The 14,330-nt window shown below is 47.9% G+C and overlaps 2 protein-coding genes across 2 annotated transcripts in view; both read left to right on the top strand.

Annotated features, from left to right (window-relative positions):
* The window catches only part of LOC136367602 (cytoplasmic polyadenylation element-binding protein 4), a 175,435-nt gene that overhangs the window by 54,061 nt on the left and 107,044 nt on the right, over positions 1-14,330 (top strand). The window lies entirely within an intron of this gene.
* LOC136367607 (neuronal vesicle trafficking-associated protein 2-like) overlaps positions 6,826-14,330 on the top strand; it is a 29,959-nt gene continuing 22,454 nt past the window's right edge. The window contains exons 1-2 of the mRNA XM_066329379.1: positions 6,826-6,945; positions 7,798-7,948. Of these exons, the coding sequence (XP_066185476.1) occupies positions 7,820-7,948 (129 nt within the window). The 5' untranslated portion in view covers positions 6,826-6,945; positions 7,798-7,819. The remainder of the gene's footprint in view (positions 6,946-7,797; positions 7,949-14,330) is intronic.

Here is a 14,330-nt window from a genome sequence, read left to right as displayed (position 1 = left end):
CAAAGAAATGTCATTGCAGTGTTGCATTAAAATACATGTTAAATTAAAATTACATGTTCCAAGTAAGTAACGTGCTCTACAAGGAGAAAAAGGGATGGATGAAAAGCTTTATTGAAACCCTCTTTGTTAAAGGAGGGAGGAGTAAATAGGGGACCCTCAGGGCACTGGATCACAAGAGTAGAGATTCAGAAAAGAGCTGGTTCTTCTCTGGAGACCTTAATCTTCACTGCAGAACCAAGAGCAAGTGTCACACTGTCCTGCTGTGGCTCCTGAGCAGTGCTGCTTTTCCTTCACATTCTTCAAAATGCAGATCAGTTACCTGAAGTTTTTAATAACAAATCTCCCTTGGAGTGTGAACTGAAGCAGATGTGCAAATACAGAGGTCACACTTTGTCTTTGCTTTGCCTTGCTCTCAGTGCATAATTTACCTTTCTATACAGAGCACAAACTCCAGCTTATTCTCAAAGTTTGACATTTCTTTATCTCTGTGAACTCTTTAACTCTGTGAACAGTTGCCAGGAGATCTGAGGAGGCTCCTCATTGTACAGAGGTGGAACGGAGCAGCCAGGACACACAGAGTAGCCAAAGGCGTTGCTGCTGAATTTCTGTTATCTGTAAATAATGGTCAGACACTTATCTCGTGATCCAAAAGCTGGTCTGGATAAGCTCTTTTCCCGTGTGTCATAAATACAAATGACTTTGGTTGAAGGTAAGCAGTGGAGAGTAAAGCCTTTGGGGTTTGTATCACTGTTCCATGCCAGCTGGAGATTAATTGGTCAAAGTTTGCCTGGAAATAGAACATCCTGACATTTTTGGTTGAAGTTTTCCCATCTGAGGAGTTCTTTTCTGGTTCCTGGAGCAGCTCAACTGAGGCAACTCTGCCTTGGAGTTTTCTGTCGAGGGCCTGGGGCTTGAAACTCCAGCTGGTGGCCTTGGGCTTTCACTTCCAAAGGCTGTAAAGCTGAAAGCAGGGAAATGCTGGGAGCCTGAACTCCACAGTAATTTCCATGAGAGCTTGGCTGAGGCAGGACTGCTGGTGCTCCTGCCCCCCTGCCATGGAGCTGTGGCTCTGGGCTGCCTTCCCAGGGTGTCCTCAGCATCCCCTGCCCAGGAGCCACGGAGCTTTGGGAGCTCCCACAGCTACTGTGTGCTGCTGCTGCCAGAGACGATGTCACCCATCAGCTGCAGCCTTGGGGAACTTGGGGATGGTGTTTTGGGAGTGTTTGATTTTCTGAAGTGGCCTTTCTTGGAATTTCCAGTTTGTGAGCATTTTCAAAAGGGTTTGTTTCCTGCTTGATTTGGCCCAAAGGCGCCAGTTGAGATAAACCTCATTTCCTGCAGGCTGGAGGCTTGGCTTGCCCAGCAGTTCCTCTGCTCATGCCCCATCTGCTCTGGGGCTGGGATGAATCAGATTCCTGTGTCCCACCAACTGAGGCTCTGCAGCCCATGGCCCCTGAAGTTATCACAATGTGGCCATTACAACATAATCAATCACCAAGGTTAATGATATTTCACTTCTGATTCCTTCCGTGAAAAGATTTCAGCTCTGAAGCAAAACTTGAGAGCAGGCTGTGGAGTTTCCAACACGGTTTGATTTTTGGGAAAGTAGAAGGTGACCTTTGTCTTCACTGAACATTTACATCCAGAAAATGTCTTTGTCTTTAGGGCCCTCCCTGGTAGTCAATGTTCATGTTTTAACTTCAAAGCTTCTAATACAATTTTTGCATGGACTCTGACTAAGGAATAGCCTTCAGCAGGCAGCTGAACTGTAGTTTCCTTTTTCTTTGGGAGGGGAAATGACTGAAAGCAAATTTTGGGCATATTTGACATTTTGCCTGTGCAGTAGGCCCTTAACTATAAAGCAAAACAGAACTTTGATTTATAGCTCTTGTAATAACTCTCAGTGACATGGGCAGGTTTGTGTATTATGTTTCTTTCATTGCATAAGCACTTATATAACTCTGATGGTTGGAATTTACATAAAAACCAAAGCAGCCATGGATGGGTTTAACATCATGGGCTTTCCAGCAAACTGAAGTAGCAGGAGAGGCCTATGGTTGAAGAGGAATTTTTCTTTAGGAGGAAAAGAGCAAGTTTTATTGAAGTATATTATGCCACAGTGGATTTTTAATAAATAGTCACAGGATGTTTCTCACTCATTAGTGACGGCATCAGGACCCTCTGATCTGAGGCAGGAAAATTCACATGTGAAAGCTTCAGCCCAGGGAAAATGAATGTGGGTAGCTGCAGTTTCATTTTGTTGGGAGAAAAGTTACGGAGGCCCCTAAGGAAAAGAAGGAATATGCCTTGATCCAGGGAGGGTGATCACCCCCTGGAAGATGCTGAGTGCTTTGACCTCCCAGTGACTGTGGCACCTCTTTTATTGTGTCTCTTGTGCTGAATACGTGGAGCAGATTAAGAGAGGATCTCTTCTTTTTTCTCTAGATTTGGGCTCCACGTTTGTGTCTCACCCGAGGGGCTCAGCTGAGCTGTGGATGCTGCTGGGCTGGGCTGTGAACAAATCTGATTTGTGTCATCTCCCAGAGGTCATGACAGGATCCTCCATGCTGGGAATGTGTGAGATTTATTGCACTCCTGGCAGTCTTGTTGAGGATGAACAGAGGCAGACTGAAAGATCTGTGCAGGAAGGCTCAGGATGGCACTGACAAATGTTCCCTCTCTTCCGGAATCTTTGTAATCTCCTGCTTTTTGAAATGAATAATAAACTAACATGGCTTTTAGTTTTTTCCCCTGTTCTGCTGTATGATTGTTTTCTGGTTCCTCCTGTGTGTGCCAGGGAGTCAGGAGGTGCTGGTGGAACTCTGTGGAATGGATGAACTCCTCACAGCAGTGGCCACGAGTAGTTAAACCAGCTTAGAATGGACGTGGTCACATTTTACACCTCCTTGTATTTAAATTCCTTCAGCTACAGAAAGGGTAAAAAATTTTGAGTATGGTGCTAAGTTGTCTGTGATCTCCCAAGAAAAAGAACACTGTACAAGTTTTCAGGGCTGTGTTGGACTAATTTTGACGTGAACTCAGGTGAATGTTTGAGAAACAAACATGATCTTTTGGTAGGACAGTCTGAGGTGGATGATGTTACTCCTAGCATTGCCCTGTCATGACAATCGTGACTTCCTCAAACTTTGTCCTCATTCAGTGCCTTTAAGTTTTGTAGTTTCTCTTAGTAACCCCTACTTCCCGTTCATGCATTTTCCAGTGCTTTCATTGAAAGCCTGGTCCCAGATTTTCAATATATGAAACCAGATAAAATATTGTTCCTTGTACTAATGAGCAGGAACGTTACAGAGAAAAGTGCTTGGTGTGCAGGAAATGTATTTTATGAAGTGAGACAATAAGTGTTTCATAGATCAAGGAGCAAGTGAGTAGAATAATATTCATTAACATTGAAGAGAAGTTGATTTATGTGTTCAGGCTTGAAGTGGGGAGAGGCTGAACTGTGCTGTGACTGATGTTTTGTTTGCAAGCTGCAGAATTGGCAATACAGTGAAATGTTTGTACCCAAGCCCTGTTACCCTCCTTTCTTCCTGGGCTCAGCTTCACTTGGGCTTCACCTTGGGCTTCAGGAGAATCTCAGCTCTGGCACCTGGAGAATTTCCTTCCCCTCCTTCTCCCCCATCCTTGGTGTCTGCAGAGCTGTTCCTCTCACATATCCTCACTCCTCTCTCCTGCCTGCAGCTGGGCAGTTTTACCCCCCATTCTTAAATCTTAAACTTCTGTTTTCCAGAGGTGTTACCCCCTTGGAGCTGCTCTGTGGGACATGGAGGAAGCTTCCAGCAGCTTCTCACAGAAGCCACCCCTGCCACACAAACCCAGTGCATTAATAATTGTGGGAGACTTAGGAAAGGAATAAAGAGAGGCATATATTTTTTTTTTGTTGACAGAAGAACTATATTGTTTATTCCTCTGGAGTCTCATGTTGCTCATATCGCTGCCGTGTCTTATTGCCTGTCACTGAGCTGTGCTGTGTGGGCGGAAATGTCAGCCTCTGAATTGGCTCTGTAAGAAAATCTGTGTGTTACTCTGATTCCTCATACTCACTTGGGCTTGTTTTACTCTTGTCCCCACAGAATGTTCACTTTTTGGGATCTTGCTGGCAACTTCAGACATCTGTTTTTTTGCCATGAAGCATCCTGCTAAGTAAATTTACTCCTGGTAGTCTGTTTGTTCGTTTGTTTGTTTGTGAGAGAGGGATTTTGCAAAGAAGTATTTTCAATATAAAATGGGCCACACTGACCCTTAAGTAGTCACAGGGCTGGTTCAGCCTCGTGGAGGAAATGGAAGTTACTGGATGTAATTCCAAGGGAGGCTTTGCATTATCTCTCTGCTCATCTCCCTCCACCACACTGCCAAAATTCTCAGATGGTGCCACTGAAAATGTTGCTTAAAATATGCTTCCACCCTGAAAAGTCAAAAGGTAAAAGGAGCATCTGCTCATTTTTCACAGGTTCTTGCAGAACTGGAAAGCTTTTGGGGGAAAAGTGGCTCCTGGTGCCAGTGCTGGAGTGCTGGCCATGCTGAGCTGGGTTTTCTGGATCACATGGAATATCTCCAGCAGAGCTGAGCTCTGCTTGGTTATCAGGAGATTTGCAGCTACACAAAAAAACCACAGGAAAGGTGTTTTACAAGAAGGAAGGGGATTCCTCTTATTGCCCTTTTAGGTTTGTTACCATGAAAAACACTCAGGCCTAACCAAAAAAGGTTAATATATCAAACTCTGTGAGTTCAACTGAGCAGAAGTGTGGAACAAGCAGGTAACCTTATTGGCAATCTCATTTTTTCATGATGCAACCCCAGTTCCCATGGGTTTGCCCAGGTGACTCTGGAGATTTCACATCACTGTGTTTGTCAAGTGTTGCTTAAGACCTCTCTGAAGTCAGAGCCTCAGCTTAGGTGTCATTAATGTCATACTTTGGCTAAGCAGGATATTCATTGCCAGTGTTGACATGGATGAAAATTATTTGCTTTTTAGATCACAGGATGCATTTGAAAGCTATGAAAGACATCACTTTGCTTTTCAACAGAGCCCTCAAGTTGGTAATTACCAGACAAAGGTGGAAAACCCAAATGCCATTTTCATGGAGTTGCAGTGTAACACACCTCAGATGGATCAGATCCAAGAGGATCACTGCTTAAGAAATCATTCTTGAATTTCCTGAATGTGAACTCCCCAAACCTTCAGATGTGATTGATTTTTTCCCCCAGATATTCTGAGAACATCAAAAAAACCACCTGCCAAAAATTCGTAACACTCCAAGAAAAAGTTGTTCAAGGTTAAGTTGTATCTGTGGCACAATTTTATTCTTAAACCCAGAAAAAAAAAAAAGTCTTGGCTTAAATTTACTGTAGAAGTTTGGCCTGAGGCAGAAATGTGATAGAGAAAATTCCAGCCCAAGCATGAAAAACTGGTGAAACTGTTGGAAACAAGATCTTAATGGGCCGTGTAAGGTGATGTTAGTAGCAGGTAGTTTAGCTGCCCTTCTCTACTCCCTTCCTCTCAGCTCTTCCCACTGTACTGTGAACAAGCTCTACCACTGCAGTCAGCACTTCCCCTCACTCTGCCAAAATACAGCTTTAAATGAGTTTTCACAAGTCAATTCTCAAAGGCTTTATTATGGAAACAGTTCACGCCTTCAAGGAGTATATTTAGGTCTCGTGAAAAATGCCAAGTTGCGAGCTCTGGAGGCAAATTCTAAATTTATAAACAAATCAGGCTGAAGTCATCCCAAAGTATCCCGTGTCTCCAAGAGGAGCGCTCAGCCTCCTGCTGCAGGAGATGGTGGCTGTGGTCCTGCCCTGTCACCCCAGCGTCTGAGAATCACAGAATCCCTAAGGCTGGGAAAGACCTCCAAGATCACTGAGTCCAATAATCAACTCAGCACTGCCAGGTCCTCTGTTCGACTGTAAATTCCATGTTTGCATTGTTGTTGAACGCTTCCAGGGATGGTGATTCCATTGCTGCCCTGAACAGCCTCTGCCTGACCATCCTTCCAGGGAAGAAATTCTTCCTAATATCCAATCTAAACCTGCTTTGGTGGAACCTGGGGCTGTTTCCCCTCGTTCTGCTCTTGTGAGCTGGGATCAGTGACCCACCTCCAGCCGTATTGGGGTGGGCACAGGGGACAGCGGCCGAGGGCCAGGAAGCTGACAAAGGGATTGGGAAACCTTCCCAAAATTAGGGCTGTTCAGCCTGGAGAAGGTTGTGTGGAGAACCCACCGCACCTTCCAGTGCCTGAAGGGGCTGCAAGGAAGCAGGAGAGGGACTCTGCATCAGGAACTGGAGTGACAGGACAAGGGTAAATGGCTTCATACTGAAAGAGGGGAAATTTAGGTTCAGATATGGCAAGAAATTATTCCCTGTGAGGGTGTTGAGGCCCTGGCACAGGGTGCCCAGAGCAGCTGAGGCTGGATCCCTGGAAGTGTCCAAGCCCAGGCTGGAGCCACCTGGGGCAGTGGAAGGTGTCCCTCCCTGTGGCAGAGGGGAAACCAGGCGATCTTTAAGGTCCCTCCATCCCAAACCATTCCACAGTGCTATGTCACTGTGTGACACCCCAGTGAGGTCACACAGCGCTCACCACCCACCGAGGGCCAGACCGCGGCGAGAGCGCTCCTATCCCCGGTGACGCCACTCAGGATTACCTCACGCGTGCCGGGGCCGTGCCGTGGAAATGTCGCTGGTGTCCCCTCAGCCGCGGGGACGCGGCCGCTCCCTCGGCCGGCAGGGGGCGCTGCGGGCGCGGCGCGGCCGCCAGGGGGCGCTGCGGGCGGCGGCGCTGAGGGCGGGGGAAGGAGCCGCCGCCCCGCCCGCCTCAGTCTCCGGCGGAGCCGCAGCCGGCGCAGCGCTGTCCCTTCAGCACCGCTCCCCCCGCGGACACCGCGGGCTCCACACCGGCCCCGCCGCCGCCTCTCGCCGCCTGCTTGGCAGTAAGTAACGGAGCCGTGCCCGCACAACCCCCGCTCGGAGCTCCGGCGGCCGCGCTCCCGGCGAGATGGGAAGGGAGGCTCCCTGAGGGCTCCGGGATGGGCAGGGGAGGAGGGTCCGAACCCTCAGAGGGGCTGCGAAAATGGGAGAAGGGTATCAAAACCTCTCCTGAGGTCAGTGAGAGACGCTCCGTGTCCCCGTGTCCCGCTGCGTGTCCGCGGTGGTGGCGGTGCTGGTGACATTCCCGGTGGTGCTGGTGACATTCCCGGGGGTGCTGGTGACATTCCCGGGGGTGCTGGTGGATTCTCGGTGGTGCTGGTGACATTCCCAGTCGCCTTGGTGGCATTCCCACCAGTGCTGGTGGCTCTCCCGGCGCTTCGGGATGTGCTGTGTTTGGGCTGACAGCGAGGGGTTTAGATGCTCTTTGTGGGGTTTAAACGCTGTTTGTGGGGTTTAGATGCTGTTTGTGGGGTTTAGATGCTGTTTGTGGGGTTTAGATGCTGTTTGTGGGGTTTAGAGGCTGTTTGTGGGGTTTAGAGGCTGTTTAGAGGCTGTTTGTGGGGTTTAGAGGCTGTTTGTGGGGTTTAGAGGCTGTTTGTGGGGTTTAGATGCTGTTTGTGGGGTTTAGATGCTGTTTGTGGGTTTTAGAGGCTGTTTGTGAGGTTTAGATGCTGTTTGTGAGGTTTAGAGGCTGTTTAGAGGCTGTTTGTGGGGCGTCTGTGTAAGGCAGACGCTTTGGTGAAGTGACATTCCCTGAAACCCAGGGACCGACGGCTGAAGCCAAGAGCAGGGCAAGGCAGGAATTGTCCCCTTCCCACCGCCCCGGTGACATTGCTCATCTCCCCCGGTTTCAGGTCTGGAAAGCCGGGTGCAAGGATGGTGAAGCTGGGGAGTAATTTGAACGACAAGAACAACAAACAACCATCCAACGAAGATGGTTTTCAGACAGTTCCTTTGATCACGCCTTTGGAAGTAAATCACCTGCAGTTCCCGGCTCCGGAAAAGGTAAAAAAAAACAAAATCAGAATGTGCTCCTGCATGGTTGCGCACACGTACGTGCCCCTTGGTTGTCGCTGGGCTCTGGTGATGAGAATTGTGGCACGTTTATTCAATAAATAAAAAGGGGTTATCTTTCGCTGTGTGTTTATCTGTTTTAACATGGCAAATAAGCACGCAGCAGAACCCCCAGCGCCTTCTCTTCTCAAAAATGAACCCCAAATATTCATAAATACAACTGGGGAAAAAAAAAAAAAAAAAAAAAAAAAAAAAAAAAAAAAAAAAAGAGAGAAAAAAAGAAAAAAAAAAGCTCGGTGTGTTTCTCTTGCAAGCGCTGGGGAAACTGAGGAGCAGTGTGCAATATGTTATTATCAGTAAGATTAATGGCCTGCTTTGAGAGGAGGTAATGTGATAACTCTAGCGAAATAAGCAGCTGTTTTAATTATCTCAGTTAAGCTATTTTTTTTTTTTTCTGTGTGGCTTTGCAGAGCTGATTTGGGCACTGAGGATGCTGATTTCTCTGGGGACAGTGGCTGAGTTCCTGGGGGACAGCCCAGGGACTCATTTGGCCCCAGGGAGGGGACATTGTTCTCCCCTGCCCTCTCAACTCTTCACACACCTGAATGCAGCACTAAAACGCCCGGGAATGTGCGATTGGCTGCGGGTTGTGTCGGGATTTTTTTTTTTTTGGCTGCAGCGTGAACTAGAAAATCTTTTGTCTACATCCCTGTGGGGATGATACATATCAGTGTAACCTGGTGAGGACATGATGAGACTGTAAAAATCCGTATTCCCCAACAGCCCTCACCAAAACAAAGCCTGTCTGCAATGTAGTTCCCAGATACCACAGAGGTGGAGCCAGCCCACCCCAAAGTACAGACGGAATGATTAGATCTCGCAGGATAATGGAATAACAGCAAAATTAACACTGATGGTTATTGAACATATATCCTGCTTTTACCGTGGTACAAAATGAATTTTCCCTTAGTACATTAGGAGAACATGGTGATGGATGTGCTAAACCTCTCTAGGTAGACAAACCGTGTTTATTTTAGGATAGAGCTGAGTCAACTGCCTTGACATCCTGGGAACCAGAGCGGTGCCAGACAAAGGAACTGGTTCCATTTTCCACGTGCCTCGTGGCAATCAGGAGCAGCTTGGCTGCGTTCAGGGCAGTTGGACTTCTGTGCATTGTCGTGAATCAGAGACTAAGCCAGCCCTTATCTGTGACTCTGATAAATAAGATTAAGCAAAATAATTCGGGCAAAGCCATATGATTTGTCACAAATGTCGGAAAAGCTCAGAGGGAACTGTAGGTGTGTATAAGTGGCTCCTTTGATGGCAGTACAAAGGGCTCGTTGAGATCACCCAGTGTCACACGACAACGTGGCATTTAAATGACTCGGGGAGCAGGTGAGACGTGGATTACCCAACAAAGATCACTTTTCAAGCTGATCAAGTGCTCTTCTCAGCACTGTCACAGTTCCAGCTGCCTGTTGGTGAACAAACACTGGCGTGCATCGGTGTGGTGTGAATCCTTGCTGATTCTTCTGTTGAAACATGCCCACATCAATAATTCACGTGTTGTTAGGTTACATTACCTTCATTAGCATGTATTACTGCCAATGCATCTACCAACATCCATAATTTTCTTTGCTGGAAGTGTGGGATGTATCTCCAGGTGTGCTGAGCGTGATTCAGAACTCATTAGAGCCGGAGCTATTGATTTCTGCAGGCTGTGGTTCATCTCCTCCGTGCTGCAGGCCTGGAGTCAACGGGCTGGAAATCCCTTCCCCAGGAGGAGGAGAGGTTATTGATGATAAAAGTGATAAAATAATTCATGACCTGTTTCCTTTGCTCTCCATAAAAGGGCTTCTGGAGGGGTGAGTTCACCCCAGGGCTGCTTAAAGGGCTGCTGGTAAAGAGCTGAGGATGAGGTTAGGTGAGAGTGCCAAATTGCAGCTTTGTTCTTGAGAAAGCAAAGCTGCTGCTGAATTCAGGCAGGCTGTTCCGCTGAGGAGGGGTGGACATGGATTTCAAGTCATTCAGGGTATATTCTTGTTTGGACTTGCCTTGCTCTCAGCAGGCTTGGTTAAGAAAACACCAAAAATTGACTTTTTTTCCCCCCGATTCTTCCTAAAACCTGCGAGCAGTTGATTTTTAGCCCGGGAGAATGAGACCATGAGGCGAGGCGCTTGCTGTGCCTGGTGGGATGCTGCAGGAGCGAGCAGAGCCGGGTGTGGGCTGTGGGGACAGCTCCCGGCTCCGCGGGGCTCTGCAGCCTCGGGGCTTTCCTGCCGTCCCTCTGCCAGCAGCCACAGGGAGCAGCGCTGCCGGCCAGCCCTCTGTAAGTGAAACCTGAAAAAAAAAAACCCAACCCTGCTAAATATTCCCCTTTCTGGGCTTCTCTTTGCTGTCAGAAAGGATCTTCATTGAGGAAATTCTGAGCTTTTGACCTGGATCTAACCTTGGGGTCAGGGCAATCCAGAGTGCATCAAAACCAGGGCAGGGAGGTTTGGGTGCAGCTCAGGGCTTTGTCCTTGCTCCTTCTGGAGGAGGAGTAGTAACAGCTTTGGGTAGTGATCCAAGAGTGCACAAGGCTTGTGCTGGCAGCCCAGCTGCTGTCCCTACAATAATGCCTTCACCTGGTGTGTATTGACATGTTCTGTTCCTTTATAGGCTTTTTGTTTCAGTTGAGTCTTAGATATTTGCATGCAAGTTGAAGAACATCAAACCTATTGTTTTTTGTATCCTTAAAAGCACCCCACAAAGCCTGTGAATCTGCAGACTGAAAATTGTGACTTAAGGACCTTGAATTCTTGTTTTCTTTTTTCATTTTAAGGTCATTTTTGTAGCTGAATCACTTTGAGAGTCACTCAAAGTGACTCTCAGCGTTAACCTATGTAGATGTTTCACCAGTGCTTCCATCATCTCTTGCCAAGTGTTTTTTGTGTCTGGCTCCTCTGTCAGAGAAAGGATGCAGAGAGAATATAAAAACGAGGCTTTTGCTGATGTGATGTAACCCCTGAAATCCAGCTCTTTTCAGATAATTCCTTGAAGAAATCCTATGGAGCGTGAGAAAGGAAAACTCTTATTAAAGGTGTGCTTAACTTTCCTGTCTGTCCTTTTGGGTGTGCTTTCCCAACAGGCTTGTTTTCCAAAGCCCTGGGAGCTTAGCAGCTCTCTCTGACTTCCACCTCGCTGCTGTTGGAAAAATGCAGGCAGGACTTCAGGAGGCTCCAGCTTGGCAACCCTCCTTTTTTAAAACTGCAGGCCACTGGAATGTCTTAATTCCTTCTCCCACCAAAGGAGGATGTCCCCTGCTCGTGCTGCTCTTGCAGCATCAGCATTCTCCTCCTTCTGTCAGCACTTGTGTGGCTGCAGGGAGACAAACAGACCCAGGACAGGAATTGTCCCCCTAAGGTGCTGAGCCTGCTGTGCATTTAAATTTACTGGCAATCTTCGAGCATTTCCCTTGTCCCCTGTTCCCTTGCTGGAGCAAAAGGCACAGTCAGGTGCTCCTAAATCATTTTTGCGTGGCCTTTTTGGTGACACCCGTCCATGTAACAGCAATAATAGCCCCATCAACAATGACAAGCCCTTGACCTGGCTTTTTATGTTTCTGAATTTCATTTCTTCTGATTCAAAAAATAATAATAATAAAAGAACCCCAAACCAAACCCAACAGAAATCTTTTATCTTTCAGGACCAAAGAAAAAAAGAGAAGCTGTTGCCTTGTTTTCCAAGGCATAGACAAACAGCTTCAGCTGTGATTGTGTCCCTGCAATGATAATGCTGAAAGATGTGCGGCTTTTCAGGGACCATTCTGTTCACTGAAATGTTAAATGAGACCAACAACTGGGGACCCCTTGGTCTCTTGGCTCGCTTCCGTATAATTTAGCAGGAAAGACCTCTGTTCTGGCAGTAAAATCCTAATTTTACGTAACACAAAAGTGCATGAAAGCTCTTGTCAGGCTGTAAAAAACATCTGGCACCTCTTTTGTGGTGAAGGCTGCAGAAGGCTTATCATGTGGTCCATTGTTCTTTATTTTAAATGCATCAGGAGGCTCGAGAATTAATTTCTCTAGTGGCAAATTCCTGCCACCAGCGCCGGAAAGAAAAAAAAAAATGGATGTAACAGCTCTTTTCAAATGCTCTTCCCCCCCTGCACTCTGCCCCCAGCCACAGCCCTCTCTGGGTGGCTGAGGCCATGCATTTACACAGAGTTCCTGGAGATCAGGGGGGGTCCCTGGTGTTCACAGCCTGTCCCTGTTGGTTTAACAGAAAATAACGTTTAGTCCTGGCCAGCTGAGCAGGAATAATTCAGAGTAGCTGGATGAGTGCTCCTGTACCTCGGGGACTGCTTGGAGCTGCGTGCTGGATCCCGGTGTCAGGCTGCCCTCTGTGCAGCCCTCTGAGCTGTCAGGGCAGCGTGGGGCTGCTTTTGGGGAGCTGCTGCTCGTGCTGGGGCTGGAGGCAGCTCAGCATTCCCGGCTGAGCATTCCTGGGCAGCCGCGGGAGCTCTGCCGGGGACAGGCGGCTGCTGCTCCTCTGCTGGTGAGGCTGGGATGGAGCAAATGGCAAAAGGAGGGATGGGGCAAATGGCAAAAGGAGGGATGGGGCAGGGATAGGGATGAGGCAGGGGGAGGGAGGAGGAGGATGCAAAGGGAAAGAAAACATGGATAAAACAAAGGAAGGGGATAACAAATAAAAATCAACAGGCTGTCTTGCCTTCCCCCATCCTTTCCTTTCTCCGCTTGGGATACTCTGCCTCATCCCTCCACGAATAGCAAAGTCTGAGCCTTCTTCTCATCCCCCTCCTACACTGTGCAAATTCCTTTGTCCTCCGGGTGTATATTAGAACTGAACACAACCCCTGCTCATTAGGCTCATTAGGCTGTAATAAATCTTTTCATAGCAGCGTTTGAGGAGCCTCCTTGATGCTGTTTGCACCTTTTGGACAGCCTTGCTCGTGTCCTTGGCAGTTCCTGCTCCTGTTTGGATGTCCCTCTGTGCTGGCCTTCCTCTCACACACCAACTCCTCCACTAGAGCTGTTCACAGGGTGCTCCCAGGGACCTGGAGCAGCTTCCAGCAGCCTCCCATCATCCAGAGAATGAGCTGCTGCAGCAGAGCTTCACTCTGAACATCCCAGGATTTGTGTAGCCCGGGCACAAATCTCCCTCCTTAACTGCTCTGCCGTCAGTGTCTGAATTAGGGGCTTTAAAGCTGCCTGGGTTTGTGAGCTCCATTACCTCTCTTAAGCCCAGCTATGTCTGCACTGCAATTCCTGGAGCTGCATCCTGCAGAAACAGCAGGAACGGACTCAGGGAATGGTGCTGGGCTGTGGAGGCTTTGGCTGAGCCTGTTCTTTTTTTCTACCGTGAAATCCCACTGCTGGGGGTGGCAGTGATTTCAGCAAGGCTGACAAGTGAACCCCACTTACCAGTTCCTTACTGGGCTGGAAAGGAGAACGGGGCAGGAGTCTTGGCTGCTGTAAATCAGGACGCTGAAGGGAAATCAGTTCATTCACCCTGGCCAATTTGTGATTGATTCTTTTGTCTGCTTTGCTAAACCCTCTCCTGGATGAAGCTACTGAAATCAATTTTTCTCACCCCACCTCCTGTGGGTTCCTGGTGGTTGTGGGCACCCAGGGGTTTGTAGGGAGGTTTGGCTGAATAGATTCCAGGCCCCTTTTGTTCCTGGGGCTGTGCCTTGCCCTTCTCAGCTGCTTTCAGCTCCCAGTGCAGCCTTTGCATTCTGTGCTGCCTTTCACTGGTGATGCCAGGGCTGATTACATTTGCTGTCTTTGTCCTTTTGCCATGTTCCTTATGCCTGGAATATCCTCCTGGCACTGAGTCAGGAGACTACTTTTTTCCTACCACCCTCTGTGAAACTCATTTCCAGCACAACACCCATTAGATGAGCTGATACAGGGTAAAAAAATAGTACAGCACTGACCCTGGCTTTCTCCAGGGGCTACAGATTTGATCCTAGGCAGATTTAAAAAAAAAAAAAAACCAAAAAAAAAACAAACCCAAAAAAACCCAAACAAACAACAAACCTGATATTTTTACTTTGCTGCTTGATATTTCAGGCACTTTATATATTCAAATAATGACTAGGATGCCGTTACCTCCATCCCAAATGCCAATTTTCATCCCAGCCTTTGGGAAGTCTGCCTGCTGAGATGTGTCCATCCTGTAGATTTGGAAGCAGAGCTGCCATTCCTGTAGGATGGGAGATAGCTGTAACCATTTGGGGAAGCTTTAAAGACCTGATTCTCTAAAATCTGGGAATTTGCAGCATGAGGATTGCCAGGTAATTTGAGATTTGTGCACTTTATCCTGTTTCTGGCAGTAGCCAGGGCAACAGTCAGGAGGAGGTACAGGA

This window comes from Sylvia atricapilla, chromosome 14 (genome assembly GCF_009819655.1).
Source record: "Sylvia atricapilla isolate bSylAtr1 chromosome 14, bSylAtr1.pri, whole genome shotgun sequence".
NCBI lineage: Eukaryota > Metazoa > Chordata > Aves > Passeriformes > Sylviidae > Sylvia > Sylvia atricapilla.
This window is presented reverse-complemented; position numbering and strand designations above follow the sequence as displayed.